Below are 14,871 nucleotides of genomic sequence, written 5' to 3'. Positions count from 1 at the left end.
TCAAGAGACAGTTGACTGCTCTCAAAACTATCCCTTCCTGTGACCCCAAAACGGTTCTCTGAAACCCAGCTTCTGCACAGGACTTTTCTCCCCTCAAGAGATGTCACTCTACTAGTTGGCATTCAGCAAAAATAAAACCCTAAAAGGGAAGGGTCTTTGTCTGGGGGCCAGCAATCTGTCCTCAGGGCCTGCTCCCTGCTCTAAATATCTCTGGACTTTGATGTAAAATAAACTTGGGCTTTTCCATCAGCCCCATCGACATGCCCACACAATCAGAATTTCCAGGAGTAATTCTCATACCTATGACTTGATTATATGTCTTTACAAGGAATGCAAAGGACTCTTCTTGCTCACCTCTGGACTTTTTCAGGCCCACCAATGGATTGCAACACTTCCAAGATCCAAATTACGTTCTCCTTCCTTCGTGAGTGTTCCCCAGTGTAGCAATATTCTGGCTGTCTACAATCCGTTTCCTCTTTTCTGGTAAGGACAACTGTGATATTGTGATTTATAATTTTTTTAAAAATGTGTATTTGGTCTTCCATTTCCAGCACAGAGCTCCTAAAACTCTTGGCATTTTCTAAGAGATGAGAGCAATAAATGTCTTTTGTTATGTTAATAAGGTGACTTTGGAAAAGCACCTTAGGAAGGGGGCTGGTTGCCAGGAGAACCAACCTTGTGATTAGAAGGTTGAAACTTTCAGTTCCACCCCCAACCTTCTCCAAAGTTGAATTAATCACCAATAGCCAGTGATTCAATCATGCCTATGTGATGAAGCCTCCATAAAAACCCGAAAAGGAGGGCTTTCAGAGGGCTTCCAGTTGGTGAATATGGAGATTCTCAGAGAGTGGGGTACTCATACTCAGAGAAAACATGGAAACTATGAGCCTTTTCCCTATCCCTTGCCCCAGGAATCTCCCCCACCAGGCTATTCCCAAATCAGATCCTTATATAAAAGCCAGTGATGGCGACGCCTGGGTGGCTCGGCGGTTGAGCGCCTGTCTTTGACTCAGGGTGTGATCCTACGGTCCCAGGATTGAGTCCCACATCCCCGTTTCTCCCTCTGCCTATGTCTCTGCCTCTCTCTCTGTATCTCTCATGAATGAATAAATAAATAAAATATTTTAAATAAATAAATAAAAGCCAGGGATCTAGTAAGTAAAATGTTTCTTTGAGTTCTGTGAGCTGGTGTAGCAAATTAATCAAAGAAGGGGTCATGGGAACCTCTGGTTTAGGGCCAAGGGGTCAGAAGCACAGGTAAGAGCCTGGGTCTGATGTGGCGTCTGAAGTAGGGGTGGGGTGGGGAGGGCATACTTGTAGGACTGAACCCTTAATCTGTGGAATCTGATGCTATCTCTGAGTAGATAGTATCGGAATTGACTTAAATTGGAGGACACCCAGCTGGTGTCAGAGAACTGTTCCTTCTTAGCATGGGGAGTACCCTCCATACACTAGAATTGGTACTCAAACATTTCAGCATCATTACATGAAGGTGAGGGGGAACCCTTCTAGGGAACCACCTTTTCCCCCCTGTCAGTTCAGGAGGCTGCAATAGGGCTACACTGCCGGCTCCCAGGATGGAACATGTATCCCCCAAGCTCTTTTCCTCACATCACTGAGTTTCAAACTTGAATTGTAACAAACACAATATGATGTGGAACCTCAATATATTTTTTTAAAAAACAAAGGAGAGTTGAAGGGAGTAAATGTCTCTAAATCCCACTCTCTAGGCCTGTAGGTAGATAAGCACCGCATTCTGCACCGTAGAAAAACAAAGAAACAAGACATAGCACCTGCCTTGACCACCTCGTAGTGGAATTAAGGGGCAAGAAATAAAAGCGTGAAAAGTAATGATGAGACAATACTGTATAACCACAGAAGAAAGGTCCCAGGGCCCATGCCACTTATCAGACAAGTGTTAGAGGACTTCTGGCCAGTAGTGAGCCTTTTGCTGTTGCCTCTCTCTTCTTCTAAGGCCTACTCCTTGTCTAAGACAGCACAGCTCAGGTGTCACCTCCACCAGGAAGACTTTTCAAAAACACTCCACTGCCTCACCATACACAAACATACACACATACCCACACACTCACCCCTCTGCCCAGATTAAGGTCTTCCCCTCCCTCAGTGTTTCATATCTTTGCACAGGCATACATATTCTTAAAGACCAATGTTTTCCGTACAATTCATTGGAAAAGCTGTGAGTTTCTTAAGGGCAGACAGTGGAGGCTCTGATGCAATGCTTCCCTCATTCCAGTGAAATTCGTCCTTCTCCACCCTCTTGTTTCCATAGCTTCTTCCACAGGTGTCAGCCCTGCATGGCAATCAAGGCTCTCCCTGCCTTCTCTGGGTCCCTCCTCCCAATATATTTCCTGCACACCAAATCCCATTTTAGCATCTGTTTCTTAGCAAACTCCCAACACATTACTAGAAGGCAGTGCTTTGTACTACCTTTGTATTTATTTAAACAGTAGTTTATTCATTTAGCATACTGGTTTAGTGGTTGACAAAATTCAGCCTAACATCCTATACCTTTGGGGTACTGAAATATTTAATTTTGCGTGCATTAAAGTGTGACTTTGAAAAAAAAATTACTAACCTTTTCCCAGTAGGATATAATATTCTTATCAACCTTACAAGACAAAGAGATATACCTAGGCCTTTTTCTTTCCTTTTTTGCAGGATAACATAGAGTAGTGGTTAAAAGTATCATCTAGGGACACCCGGGTAGTTCAGGGGTTGAGCGTCTGCCTTTGGTTCAGGGTGTGAGTCCGATGTCTTGGGATCGAGTCCCACATCGGGCTCCCTGCACGAAGCCTGCTTCTTCCTCTGCCTGTGTCTCTGCCTCTCTCTGTGTCTCTCATGACTAAATAAATAAAATTCATTTAAAAAAGAAAGTATCATCTCTCAGACTACTGGAATCTAAATACAACTCAACTACGCTGGCACGCTGGCCTTTGGCAAATCACTTTAAACTCTCTAAATCTCTGAACGGGATGATGCTTCCCCAACTGTAAAATATGAACTTAAAGACTAGTACGCACCACAAACGATTGTTTTATGAATTGATAAATGAATTAATTTCTGGAGCTGTGTGCAATGAAAGAACTTCTCTAATGGACTTTAAAGCACGTTGCAAACTAGAAGGACCTTTGGGAAATTTATTTTTGCTAAATGAAATTAAGCATCGGTACTGCCTTTTACGGAAAATTGAGGTTAATTCACCTCAGCAAGAGGGAGCTGAGGCCTTGTTTATGGCTGTGTTTCTGATTTATTAGCAATAAGCACATGATATTAGAAAATAAACTCTTGACACTCCTGCAAGTAGAGGAGTAATTTTTGTTTAGAATGACTCCTCCCTTCCAAAACTCTTTCAACTGTTCTCCAGAATATTCCGGAAAGCTACCGCTTTAGGAGCTAATCCGCCTTTCATACCCGTCCCCGCTCTGAGCTCGAGAGCACGGCGGGGCTGGGGCGCGCAGGGCGCTCGGCGAGCTCCGAACAGCAGCCGAGCCTGCTGCTGCGGGCCCCGGGGAGAAGCTAAGGCGAAAAGGGGCCCGGGGGCATCCGCCCAAGGGAGGACCCGCTGAGCAGCAGACCAAGAGACCGTTTGCCTCCGGAATCCGGGCGCGCGGCCCCACGCGCGGCGGGAACCGCGGGGCCGCTCAGGTGCTCGCAGCCCCGGGCCTCGCCCCAGGCCGTGCAGGGAGCCGAGGGAAGGGAAGCCGCGCGCCTGCGCAGGGTCTCGGGGCCGCGTCGCGAATACAGCCCCGGGCCCCCGCAGCCTCGGCCCCGGCGTGGGAGCACGTGGTGCGGGGCGGCGGGGCGGCGGGGCGGCGGGGGGCGCAGCGGGGCGGCGGCGGGGGGGACAGGGGCACAACGGGGGGGCGGGGGGGCAGGGGCACAATGGGGCGGCAGGGGGCGCAGCGAGGCGGCAGGGGGCACAGCGAGGCGGCGGCGGAGCAGGGGCACAGCGGGGCGGCAGGGGGCGCAGCGGGGCGGCGGGGGGACAGGGGCACAGGGGGGCGGCAGGGGGCGCAGCGGGGCGGCAGGGGGCGCAGCGGGGCGGCAGGGGGCGCAGCGGGGCGGCGGCGGGGCAGGAGCACAGCGGGGCGGCAGGGGGCGCAGCGAGGCGGCGGCGGGGCAGGGGCACAGCGGGGCGGCAGGGGCGCAGCGGGGCGGCGGCGGGGCAGGGGCACAGCGGGGCGGCAGGGGGCGCAGCGGGGCGGCGGGGGGACAGGGGCACAGCGGGGCGGCAGGGGGCGCAGCGGGGCAGGGGCGCGGCAGGGCGGCTCGCGGTGGCGGGGAAGAGAGGCGCAGCGGGGCGGCGCCAGGGGCAGGGGGGCGACGGGGGTCGCAGCGGGGCAGGGGCGCGGCGTGGCGGCAGGGGGCGCAGCGCGGCGGCGAGGGCAGGGGGGCGGCAGGGGACGCAGCGGGACGGCGGCGGGGCGGCGGCGGGGAGGGGAGGGGCGCAGCGGGGCGGGGGCAGGGGCACAGCGGGGCGGCAGGGGGCGCAGCGGGGCGGCGGCGGCGGGGAGGGAAGGGGAGGGGAGGGGCGCGGCGGGCGGCTCGCGGCGGCGCGGGGAGAGGCGCGGCGGGGAGCGGCGGACGGGCGCGCGGCGGGTGAGCGCGGCGGGGGACGCAGAGAGCCAGCCCCCGGGAGGCTGGGGCCGAGGGACGCGGGACGGGACTCGGGGCAGGGAGGGGGCGAGAAGCGCCGGAGGAGGGCGAGGGCGGAGCGGCTGGACGCGGGGCTCTCCCGCCCGGACGCTTCCCGGAGCGCGCAGCTTTCTCGAGGGCTCCTTTCCTCTAAATGCCCCGAGGCAGCGGTGGAGCGAAACCCGCCTGAGCGACGGCGTTTGATCGACCCCTTCTGTCCGTGGGAACTTGCTTGGATTTCTGGGTTTTCTTTCAGTGTTTGTTTCGTTAGTTTCTCCATTTTCTGTTTCCTTTCCATGTAGTTTTCGAGTCATACACCCAGAACCGCATCCTTTTCCCCAAAAGACTTTTTTTTTTTTTAAACTCTGTTGTTTTAAGAAGATTTGACTTAGGCAACTTGAATTCGTTGTACTAAGTGTCTTCTGTGAGTAGAGGTACAAGATTTCGAGAGTAATAGCCCCTTCCCAGGGTTTCAGTGTTAACATACAAAATTCACGTCAAGCCTTAGGCTGGAGAACATTCTATTTGCTTCCGATACACACTATAAAGAATACTAAAGCTTGGCATTACCTAGTTTATTTAAAATTCAAACTTACAAAATAGCAACCATTATCTGTTACCGTTGTTGTGACCTTTTGCCCCTTCTCTTCCTGGAGTTTCAGTGTTCACAGAATCAGCCAATTTTGCTCATTTAGTGTATTGCTCTGTGCAAAAAGATAGATTTTTGAAGCTGTTCCTGCCCCCCTGGTGGCTTGTCTTGTAAAGAGCCTAATAACTGATGCAGTTTTTAAAGAAAAGCAAGTGTTTGAGGAATAAGAAATTATCTTGGCAGATCAGGGAATGTTTGCTAGCTTTCCAGTGAGTTTTAAAAGTTGGCTGGCCTCGAGGGCCTGAAGTGGGAGATGTCATTCCAGATGAGAGCGCTTCAGGAGAAAAGAAGCAGGCCAGACAAGGTAGGGAGGAGCAACTGCGCTCAGTTGAGCGGGTGCATTCAGGAATGAAGAGATCTATACAGAGACCTAGACCAGTGAGTTTGGTGTTTCTCCTACAGGAGCCATGGGGGAAGTTATTGGCCTTTCTGAGCAGGGCAAAGGCAGGACCAGAAATGTCTGTGCTGCCAGGAGATTAGCCGGGCAGTCTGTGGATTGATGGAGGAGAGTGGGGATTAGAGCAATCATTCCCAATTCTGACCCCACACCCCCACAGGCTCTATGTTTCTGAAATGTTTTAACCACACTGCATGTACATGCACTTAATTTTATTTCTTTTGATCAAAAGCAGATATAAAACTACCCATCCAAGCTTCCGACAGTCCTAAGAATATCAATGCCATTGCCCTAAATATGAAATGGATGCAGCTGAAAGCTCAGAATACAGAAGTCTAGTGTGAACAGCCTGGTAGTGTTTGAATCAAGAGACTTTTAGCAATGAACCTAGCTCTTGAGAGTCTTATCACTTGAGCCTTCTTGAGTCCCTTTGGGCCCCTTGGTCCTGAGGTTGTGCTCGTTGGTCTAGATAAGAAGTAACAAAGGGTAAGTTCTGAGAGGGGCCGTAAGGGGTGGGGGAGGGAAGGATTGTAGGGAAGGAAGAGAGGAACGTTGAAATGACTTAGTCCCTGGATGGACCAGAGTAGTGAGAGTCGGAGAAGCAGTACCAGTAAAGCTGAAATGGCAGGAAAGAAGGCCCTGGTAAAAAACAAACAATCCTTGCTAACATCCTGTAGCCATCTGACAAAACTTCATAGTTGTACTTACTATGTTCCTGGCTCTCTTGTTAAATCACTCTATGAGAATTAATTCATTTAATTTCAACAACCTATGAACTATGACTACTGTTATTTACAGGAGTGAAAACGAAAGCACAGAGAAGGTGATTAACAGTTCCAGGGGCGCCCCGCTGGTAAGTGGTGGAGCCAGGATGCAGACCCATGACGTTTGACTCCAGAGCTAGTGCTCCAACCCCTCCACTGTAAGGAACAAAGGAAGAAATCTGAGGGGACAGGTTGGCAGGTTCACTTTGAGGTATCTGGAGTTCAGATGCTTATAGGAGTGCTGGGTGAGGATATGCAGCAGGCATAGCATCCATCTCAGTTAATGCACAGACATTCCTCTGGGATGGACAGGGCCTGTGTCATGGCCTTGTGTTTTCCTGGTGGACTCCCATTCATCTCTCAAAACCTCCAACAGGATTTTAGTTTCATCTTCAAACTAGGAAAAGTCAGAGAAATCCTAGTATCCCATATATCAGATAAGGTGCCCCTTTATTGCCCTTTTGTACAGAGCAAAGCTACTTGAAGGATTTGGGCTTAATTTCAGGAGCAAGTTTGGCTAGGCACATACCTGTAAGGGGAAGTATCGTGTTGGCTTTCTACAAAAGCAGTACATTTTGCCATCCTGTGCCCTTTCATGTCTTTTTCCTTGTTTTGTCCTGTTTCAGATTTTAAGGGCTCTCCCAAGCCAGAACTCTTGGGGGATATAGAAAGAGTAGAAGATATGATCTTTGTACTCCATAAGTTTATATTCCCATTTAGAGAGATGAGATGAACAGTTATAAAGAGCAAACAAAATGAAATAGTTTGTAATCACTACATTATGTAGGCACTGGGATTTTAAATGTGCCAGTGACTTCAGAACTGTGATATACCCCATCTTGTCCATTACATATAGGCATCACTGGGCTTGCTTTAAGCCATCCATCTTTTGTTTAATTGTCACGAAATACTATCTAATTATATTTTCTTCTGTAGTTGTTAGACTTTCAATTTGTGGCTTTGAATTTTTATGTCTTACAGCTCAAAAAATAATGCACTTCTATAACTAGTAAATGGCAAAGATGATAACTGAACTAGCAGTCAGCCTGGGGAATCAAAGCTATTAGCTATGATACTCTGTTGCCTCTCATTGCCTGTTTTCAATAACCTCTAGACTTTCTTCCACTAGTTTAGACAGATGTACTCTCTGCCAGATGGTGAGAGATCCCTTTTGCCCCAAATGAGTAGAGTCAGGTTGAGTCTCTCAGCAGATCTCCCTGTGTGTGGAAGTCATCATCCAGCTACAGTTTAAACACCTCACTCAGTTACTCACATATTCATCACTTTTTAATTGAACATAAGGCGTCCAGCAGGTAACTCAGCACAGGAAAAGCAAAGACAAATGAAATGTATTCCCTGTCCTTGGGAGCTTGGTCTAGTGGGTTGAGAGGTGCATAAACACTTATGATGGAATTTACATGGTTTACTAGAGGTGGGAAAACAGGGCAGAACTGGTCAAAATTAGAATATGAAAGGGAAATCTGAAGATAGTGAAGCAGATCACACTGAAGCCCTTAAAACTTGTAAGCGCTGGATTTAGGTGAGATCGTTGCTTAAAAGAATGAAGATACGGAAAAAGGGATTTCCCTTTTCTCCTGACTATATTATAATTTAAATAATAGTTTCTTTATGTATTTGACCTCCCTGAGTTAGATTCGTGTTCCTTCTTGAGTCTGCTGTTACTTACCCCTGCTCCTCAAGGTTTTAGACTGCCTGAATCACCTGTATAAAGTGGGAGGCCTTTCTGATAGTTCTCTCCCAGCACACTGCTCCCTTCTCGTCTCCCCGCTTCTCTTGTCTTTAAAAATAGTCTCCTCCTCTGCAGAATTAAGCTCTACATTTTACATTCTGTTCGTTTGCTCTGAGTGTTTGTGTACCTATAAGCATTCTTCATAGTTCTAAACTGGGAATGGACTTTGCCTGGCAGTTTTATCATTAATTGACATTCCTTGAAGAAGGAGAGGAATTGCATTGTATGTTTTGCAGACTTTTTTCAGCAGCTCAATGGCCTCCCCGAAGAAGAAGCTTCAAGGTCTTGTTGCTGCAACCATCACACCAATGACTGAGCATGGGTAACTATCATTTGGGACCTAAGGGGGTCTGTTCTCCCTCCACCAAAATGGACAGAAGTTCTAACAGCAGTCACTTAGATCTCTGCGGTACTGTTGCCAGGTAGCTATTTCTGTCATCCTCTCTGTACTGTCTCTAATCCCAAGTCAGAGAAGAGGTCTCTATATCACAAACTGCAGAAAGAGAGAAGGTGAAATACGATCTTGCCTTTCTCCCAGTGTTGGTAGCTCCACAAAAGAAATTCGTTTTGGATTTGCCCTGACTTTCCCAAATAAGGCCAGTGGAGTTGGATGAGGAGAATCTCATTTTAGCAGAATTTGCTCCAAAGCCCTGGCCTGGGCCCCTCTAGATCCTGTCCCTAGATAGCTGCATGATTCCACTTCAGGCTATTCACAGATGTGATGAAAATGTCCTACCCTGAGGAAATTGGGGAAGTTAACTGCAAGATGGACCCCTTAGTATATTTACAGTCTCATTTCCACATGGGTTAAATGTTGGGGGCCTGCAGGAGTGAGAGGTAGCAACAGATGATTGCTGAGAACTCATCCAACAAGCACTTAACTCCCAGGCGAATGTTATGGCAGTCCTTTGCTTGTACTGTCAGTTAACGGTCATGTGCCATGGGTGTCCACACACTGTGTATAACCCCTCTGGACATTGCATGAACATAAGGGGATTTATCTAAATGCATTTGACATGTTAGGGGGCTCAGTCTGCCAAAACAGAATTCTAGCTTCTTTAAGCCTCTGGTTTCTTTCTTTTTAAAATACAATGATAATTAACCTGCATGGTGGAGTTCTGAGCGTCAAAGCGAGATAATCCACATAATGGTGCTCAGCACAGGGTCAGGATGCACTTAGGTCAGTAGGTTCCTTTGAACCATTTTTGTGGCATCAGATGGGAATAAAAGGAAGGTGTGGCACTTAAGGTATCTTTAAGAAAAGCTTTTAGTTAGTTTGGTCTTCTGTTGCTGAATTTGCAAACCTTTGCCCTACTCCTTTATTTTTTAAAATATTTTGTTTAGGGGATCCCTGGGTAGCTCAGTGGTTTAACGCCTACCTTCGGCCCAGGGCATGATCCTGGGGTCCCGGGATCAAGTCCCGCATCAGGCTCCCTCCATGGAGCCTGCCTTTCCCTCTGCCTATGTCTCTGCCTCTCTGTCTCATGAATAAATAAATAAAATAATTTAAAAATAAATAAATAAATAAAATATTTTGTTTATTTATTTGACAGAGAGCACAAGCAGGGGGAGTGGCAGGGAGAGGGGAAAAACAGACTTCCTGCTGAGCAGGGAGCCCAACTCAGGGCTCCATCCCAGAACCTTGGGATCATAACCTAAGCCAAAGGCAGACACTTAAACAACTGAGCCACCCAGGTGCCCCTACTCTACCCCTTTAAAATAGGTGAAGTTTCTTAGGACTTAGTATTCTCATTCCAAGTTGGCTGAATCACAGTTTACCCTTAGATCACTGGAGTTCAAGACCTCCAGCTTCTCAATTTCATGAAAAATCCCATCCTGACTAGATCTAAATCAAATTCGTGCTGAGATGGCATTTAGATTACTCAGTGATTCATAGCAATTTTTCTGTTGCTTCTCCATCTCCGTAAGTTCCGAGGAAAGGCTGAAGTCAGCTCTTTGTGGATGTGCTAGCCACTTGTGAGGCCAATAAAATAGATAAATCATGTGATTGCATGGGCAGGCAGGATTCACTTCCTGTTATTGAGAAGGATTCTGTTTGCAGGCTCCAGCACTATATCTGGTTGATGCTGCTGTAACCTTTTTAATCAGACCCCTCAGCCTAGAAGACACTTCTCAAACAGTCTCATTTGTACATGTGGGACTCAGTGTGTTGGTGTGTTCTTCCTCCCTATTCTGCTATTTTCCAGAGGATGCCAGACCCTATGTATGGAGATAAATTACTCTGCTTTTCTGGATCCTTCTCTATCCCCCAAGACCTCTGGCCCTGCTTCCTCTATTTCTCTGTTTCTTCTTTTTTCATCAATTCTTTTCCCTTCCAGGACATTCTAGGACCTTCACTTTCCTGATGTGTGAGATCAAAATAAGAATGCATTTTTTTTGCAAGGCTCTTAAGAATTAAATTAAAACGTATGTCAGTACATGGCACGTAGTAGGCATGTAAGCTATATTAGCTCCCCTTTCTCCCACCATCTGCTCCATCCAAACATTACTGTGGGTACAAAACAAGATTGGAGCAGCCACCAAGAGCAGATTGGCATTTGCCTCCTGCCCGCAGGGAAGTGTGAACTTCTGACATGTTTCTGGAAAGAAGGGTCACATGGAATCGAATAACTGGAAATTCTAGCTGGTGACCTGCCATCAGGGGTGTTTTCCTAACCTGGCTCATAACGTAGGCCACAGTCTCCATGATTAAGAATGGCTGAACAAGAGCTGTTGCCCTGCGTCCTTTTTTCTTTATAATTCTAAGAAATACTCAGATTCAAATCTGAATATAAGTTGATGTTTAAAGTGGAGAAGTTGGCAGGAAGAACGTAGTTAAATGGGTTTTAGTTAGAGTATCTGGGTTCTTGAGCTCCAGCTTTACCATCAACTAGCTGTCTGACTCTGGGGAGGCCTTGTCACCTGTTAAAAGTTCTCTGTCAGAGTAAAGAGTTCGGCCGTATCATCTCCAAGGCCCATTTGAATTCAGAGAGGGTAGCCTCTGGTGTTAAAAATCTCTGCTGACTCCTTTTTGTCTCAGGCTTACTACTCATCATATGGTCCATGGACTATTTGCTCTACATCACATAGGAACTTGCTAGAAAACCAGAATTTCAGGCCCTACTACATACCACTGAATCAGAATGTGCATTTTAACTGTCCTTTTAGCACCATAAAGTCTGAGATGAACTGATCTAAAATTAAAGCCCAGACTGCCCAGGATACCTCTCCTGCTACATTTCTGTTTTCCCAAACATTTTGTGTTCTTTCTTCTCTCTGTGCCTTTACACATTCTATCTCCTCTGCCTTTTTCTCCCATCATCCTCTCCTCTCTCTACCGCACATGAACACTTCTACTTATCCATCAAAACCATCCTCTGGTGGTGCTTCCTCATTTCCAATAAAGAGTTAGAGAGTCCTTCCCCTATGATCCCACAGCAGCATGTGCATGCCTTTTCACATTACATCAGAATTATTTATGACAACTACTATAATAACTGTTTGTTACATGCCTGTCTCTCCCAACAAGCATTGAGCTGCTTCACTTTATTCCACAGATATTTTTTGAGTACCAAGCAATATACAAAGACTGAACATGTTTATTATTTATCTTTGTTATCTTCAGCATCTAGCACAGTGGATGGTAAATTTTGTTATTTCATGAGGAAAAAAAGCTAACACTGATTGGCTAACTACTATTATGTCAGTCATGCCGGCATTTGAATGTCCATATTCTGTCCATAAATCAGAATATGGACATTCATAACAACTCTGAGAGAGAACCACAACTTCTGTTTCTGCAGTTGATGAGACCAAGATCCTAAACATTAACACGCTGCACCTCGCCATATAGCTGGAGAGAAAGGTCTTTCTCTACCTATCTCAACTCTCATCTTTCTACACTAGAGTAGAAGATGTTTGCTTCCTTTAGTTGTCTCAAGAAGTCACTTCTTCCCATGGAGCAGGTGCAGTTGTTAAAACAGAAAGTCCATTTCAGATTGGCTGCAATGTTAGGAAGAAAGTTGTTTTCTTCCTCAAATGCCTTTGGCTTCACCATGGGAATCCTCACAACACCCTTTAGTAAAAACACACTGGTTACCCCAGTCAGAAAGGGCCTGGACCACTGGAGTCGGAGTTGTGTATTGTCTTTTTCACTGTGTTGGGAGACTACATGACCCAGATTCCCAGAACAGAATGTTTTCTGGCAAGCCAGGGCAGCTGTGGTTTCTGAATACTTCTCCACCAAAGGAGTTTTAAAGTAGCCAAGTAGTTATTATGCCTAAAACACACATAACTCATCTGATTTTGAATGCTGAGAGTTATATGTAAAAGGCGGAAAAAAAAAAAAAAAGGACGTCAGATTTTTTGACAAGTATGCCAGTTATGGAAAGACCTGCCTGGTGATTCTGTATTCTCAAAATGAAAGTCTTTCACTTTATGTCATACACCAGGAGAGGAAATGAATAACAATAGAGACTTTTCTCTGAAAAGCCACTTTAGAAAAATTCTATTACCCTTCTACCCTAAGAGAAGAGATACAGCCTAAATGCTGTTTCAGACTGTTTCTACTCAGGGCGTCGATTTGTGTCAAAAATAATTGGATAAACATTCTCTCCTCTTACATAGTTTGGAAGTAAACTAAATGTCCAAGGGTAGAGGATTCACTAAATTAATTCTGTTTGTTTATACGATCGAATGCTGTGTAGCCAGTATAGGAACAGAAGATCTGAAGTTGTGGGAGAATACACATGCTAAGTGAAAAATATTACAATACTTTGTACAGTATGACCATACTTATTTAAGAAAATACTGTATTTTGTACTGGTGAATAGAAAAATGTCAAACGTAATAAGAGTAATCATCTCCAAGGAGATAATGAGTGGGTTTTCCCCTCCTTTTTATTGTATATACTTTCAAAAATAAACGGCATAGCTTCTATAATATGAAAAAAGTTAAGTATTTTTATTAAAAGAAAATCATGGACCTACGGCAAGGAATCCAAACTCCTGGGAATTTAAATTAAGATCCTAAATCAGAATTAAGTAGGGGAGTGACTTCAGCAAGCATGGGATTTGGTTCTGGGTTACTCGGCCGAGGTGGCAGTACTTAGTGTGTTCTTGGGGCTCACAAAGGTAGAGACATTGCCATGGAAAGCCAGTCCTGCCTTTGGAAATGAACTGGCTTATGCCACTTCTCACTCCTATGAGCAGTGAGCCCCAAGTGGCCATCCAGCAGGGAGGAGAATAATCTGGTCTTACTGCTTGCCTTATCTCTAGTGACTTCCAGATACCTGATACAGTGCCTGCAGCAATAAACACAAACCGACATACCACAGAGAGGTAGATTACAGTGAGAAAACAGGAAAGGGAACTAAGTACCCAGAGAGAATTATCATCCCGCTCCCACCCTGGTCCTGCTGTTGGGGTACTTTGGTGACAGCTATGGAAACAGCTCTAGGTGATTTCCCTGGGCTCACTGGTGACTGTAGCCACTGAGCAACAACACGAAGGGCTGCAAAATTGCACCTCTCGTCAGGCAGAGATCTGAAATCCCTGAGGCGGTCTGGGAAGCTTCTGTGCCTCCAAAGGGGACAGCCACTGCTTTTCCCAGCCATTTGGTGCTGCATAGTAATATAGGCCTGTCCTCGTTAGATCTTCTGGCTTTCATTTTTTTTAAACAAGAAAACCAATTTTTAACATCATAGAAGTCAAAACATATTTAGGAGCCATCTCTTTACAACCTTTCTTTCTCTAAGGATTTGGTAGTTCCAAAAGATTATCCATCCAAGGACATTTTTGCGTGACTCTATCACTGCCCAGAGATTCTATTATTAGTGTCACTCCTGTAGGCTAAGGACATTCTATAAGAAGCAACCAACTGCCTTCTTGAAGGGATAGATAATGTATCACCCAAATTAGCACCCCTAACCCAAGGGAAATTATAGCTGTCATCCAGCAAAGCCTAAAGGCATAGGAGGACAGGGTCAATGTAGATGTAAGCACTACCCACTGAAGTCATAAAATAGTGTGGAGTTCACTGAGGAAGGAGAAGAAACTGGCTTAGATCTGCCTAAGGGTGTAGCTATCTCCCTAGAAAGAGAAGGACACCAGCACAGGGCCAGATAGCAACCGAAGAACATCAGAGGGAAGAAAGAGCACAGGATTTCAACCTCTTTATCCCAGATCCACCTCCTTCTTGAAGTCTCCTTTCGCAGCCTCCCTAATTGGGATGATTCATCCCTCATCTGAACCGCTGTACACTTTTTAACTCAGTCATAGCCTTCAACATATATTCTTCAATATTCTAGTTATTTGTATACTGTGCCATCTCCTTTCCTCAGTTAATAGTAAAGTTTAAGTGTAACCTGCAGGTGTGGGGATAAGCTGCTTTTAAGGCAGAGATCATGAGAGTTTCAACATCATTGAGCTTCCACACTCTGCCAGGTGCAGACTAGGGATTGTAAGGTATAAATGGCACAGTGCCTACCTTCACGAGGTCCTTGCTCTAGCCTGGAGGGTGTGCATAAACAATTTACAAGATGATCCTCATAGTAAGAGAGATATGAACTTTGCTGAGGGTGTGTGGTATTTCTGGGTTTTGTCATGAGGGAGTAGTGACAGCAGCAATGATTGTTTCAGTGGAGCCAGGTAGAGTG

General features: G+C 46.3%; 1 protein-coding gene across 4 annotated transcripts in view; it reads left to right on the top strand.

Annotated features, from left to right (window-relative positions):
* The first annotated feature begins 3,643 nt into the window (after nucleotides 1–3,643).
* Nucleotides 3,644–14,871, top strand: part of NPL (N-acetylneuraminate pyruvate lyase) — a 37,100-nt gene continuing 25,872 nt past the window's right edge. For 3 of the 4 annotated variants that reach the window (XM_077901999.1, XM_077902001.1, XM_077902002.1), the window contains exons 1-3: nucleotides 4,558–4,620; nucleotides 6,501–6,555; nucleotides 8,453–8,538. In XM_077901999.1, the coding sequence (XP_077758125.1) occupies nucleotides 8,471–8,538 (68 nt within the window). In that variant the 5' untranslated portion in view covers nucleotides 4,558–4,620; nucleotides 6,501–6,555; nucleotides 8,453–8,470. Of the gene's footprint in view, nucleotides 3,667–4,557; nucleotides 4,621–6,500; nucleotides 6,556–8,452; nucleotides 8,539–14,871 lie in introns of those variants that run through there. The other variant, XM_077902000.1, reaches the window with a different exon arrangement.

This window comes from Canis aureus, chromosome 6 (genome assembly GCF_053574225.1).
Source record: "Canis aureus isolate CA01 chromosome 6, VMU_Caureus_v.1.0, whole genome shotgun sequence".
Taxonomy (NCBI): domain Eukaryota; kingdom Metazoa; phylum Chordata; class Mammalia; order Carnivora; family Canidae; genus Canis; species Canis aureus.
Note: the sequence above shows the minus strand (reverse complement) of the source record. Positions and strands in the feature narration are given on the sequence as shown.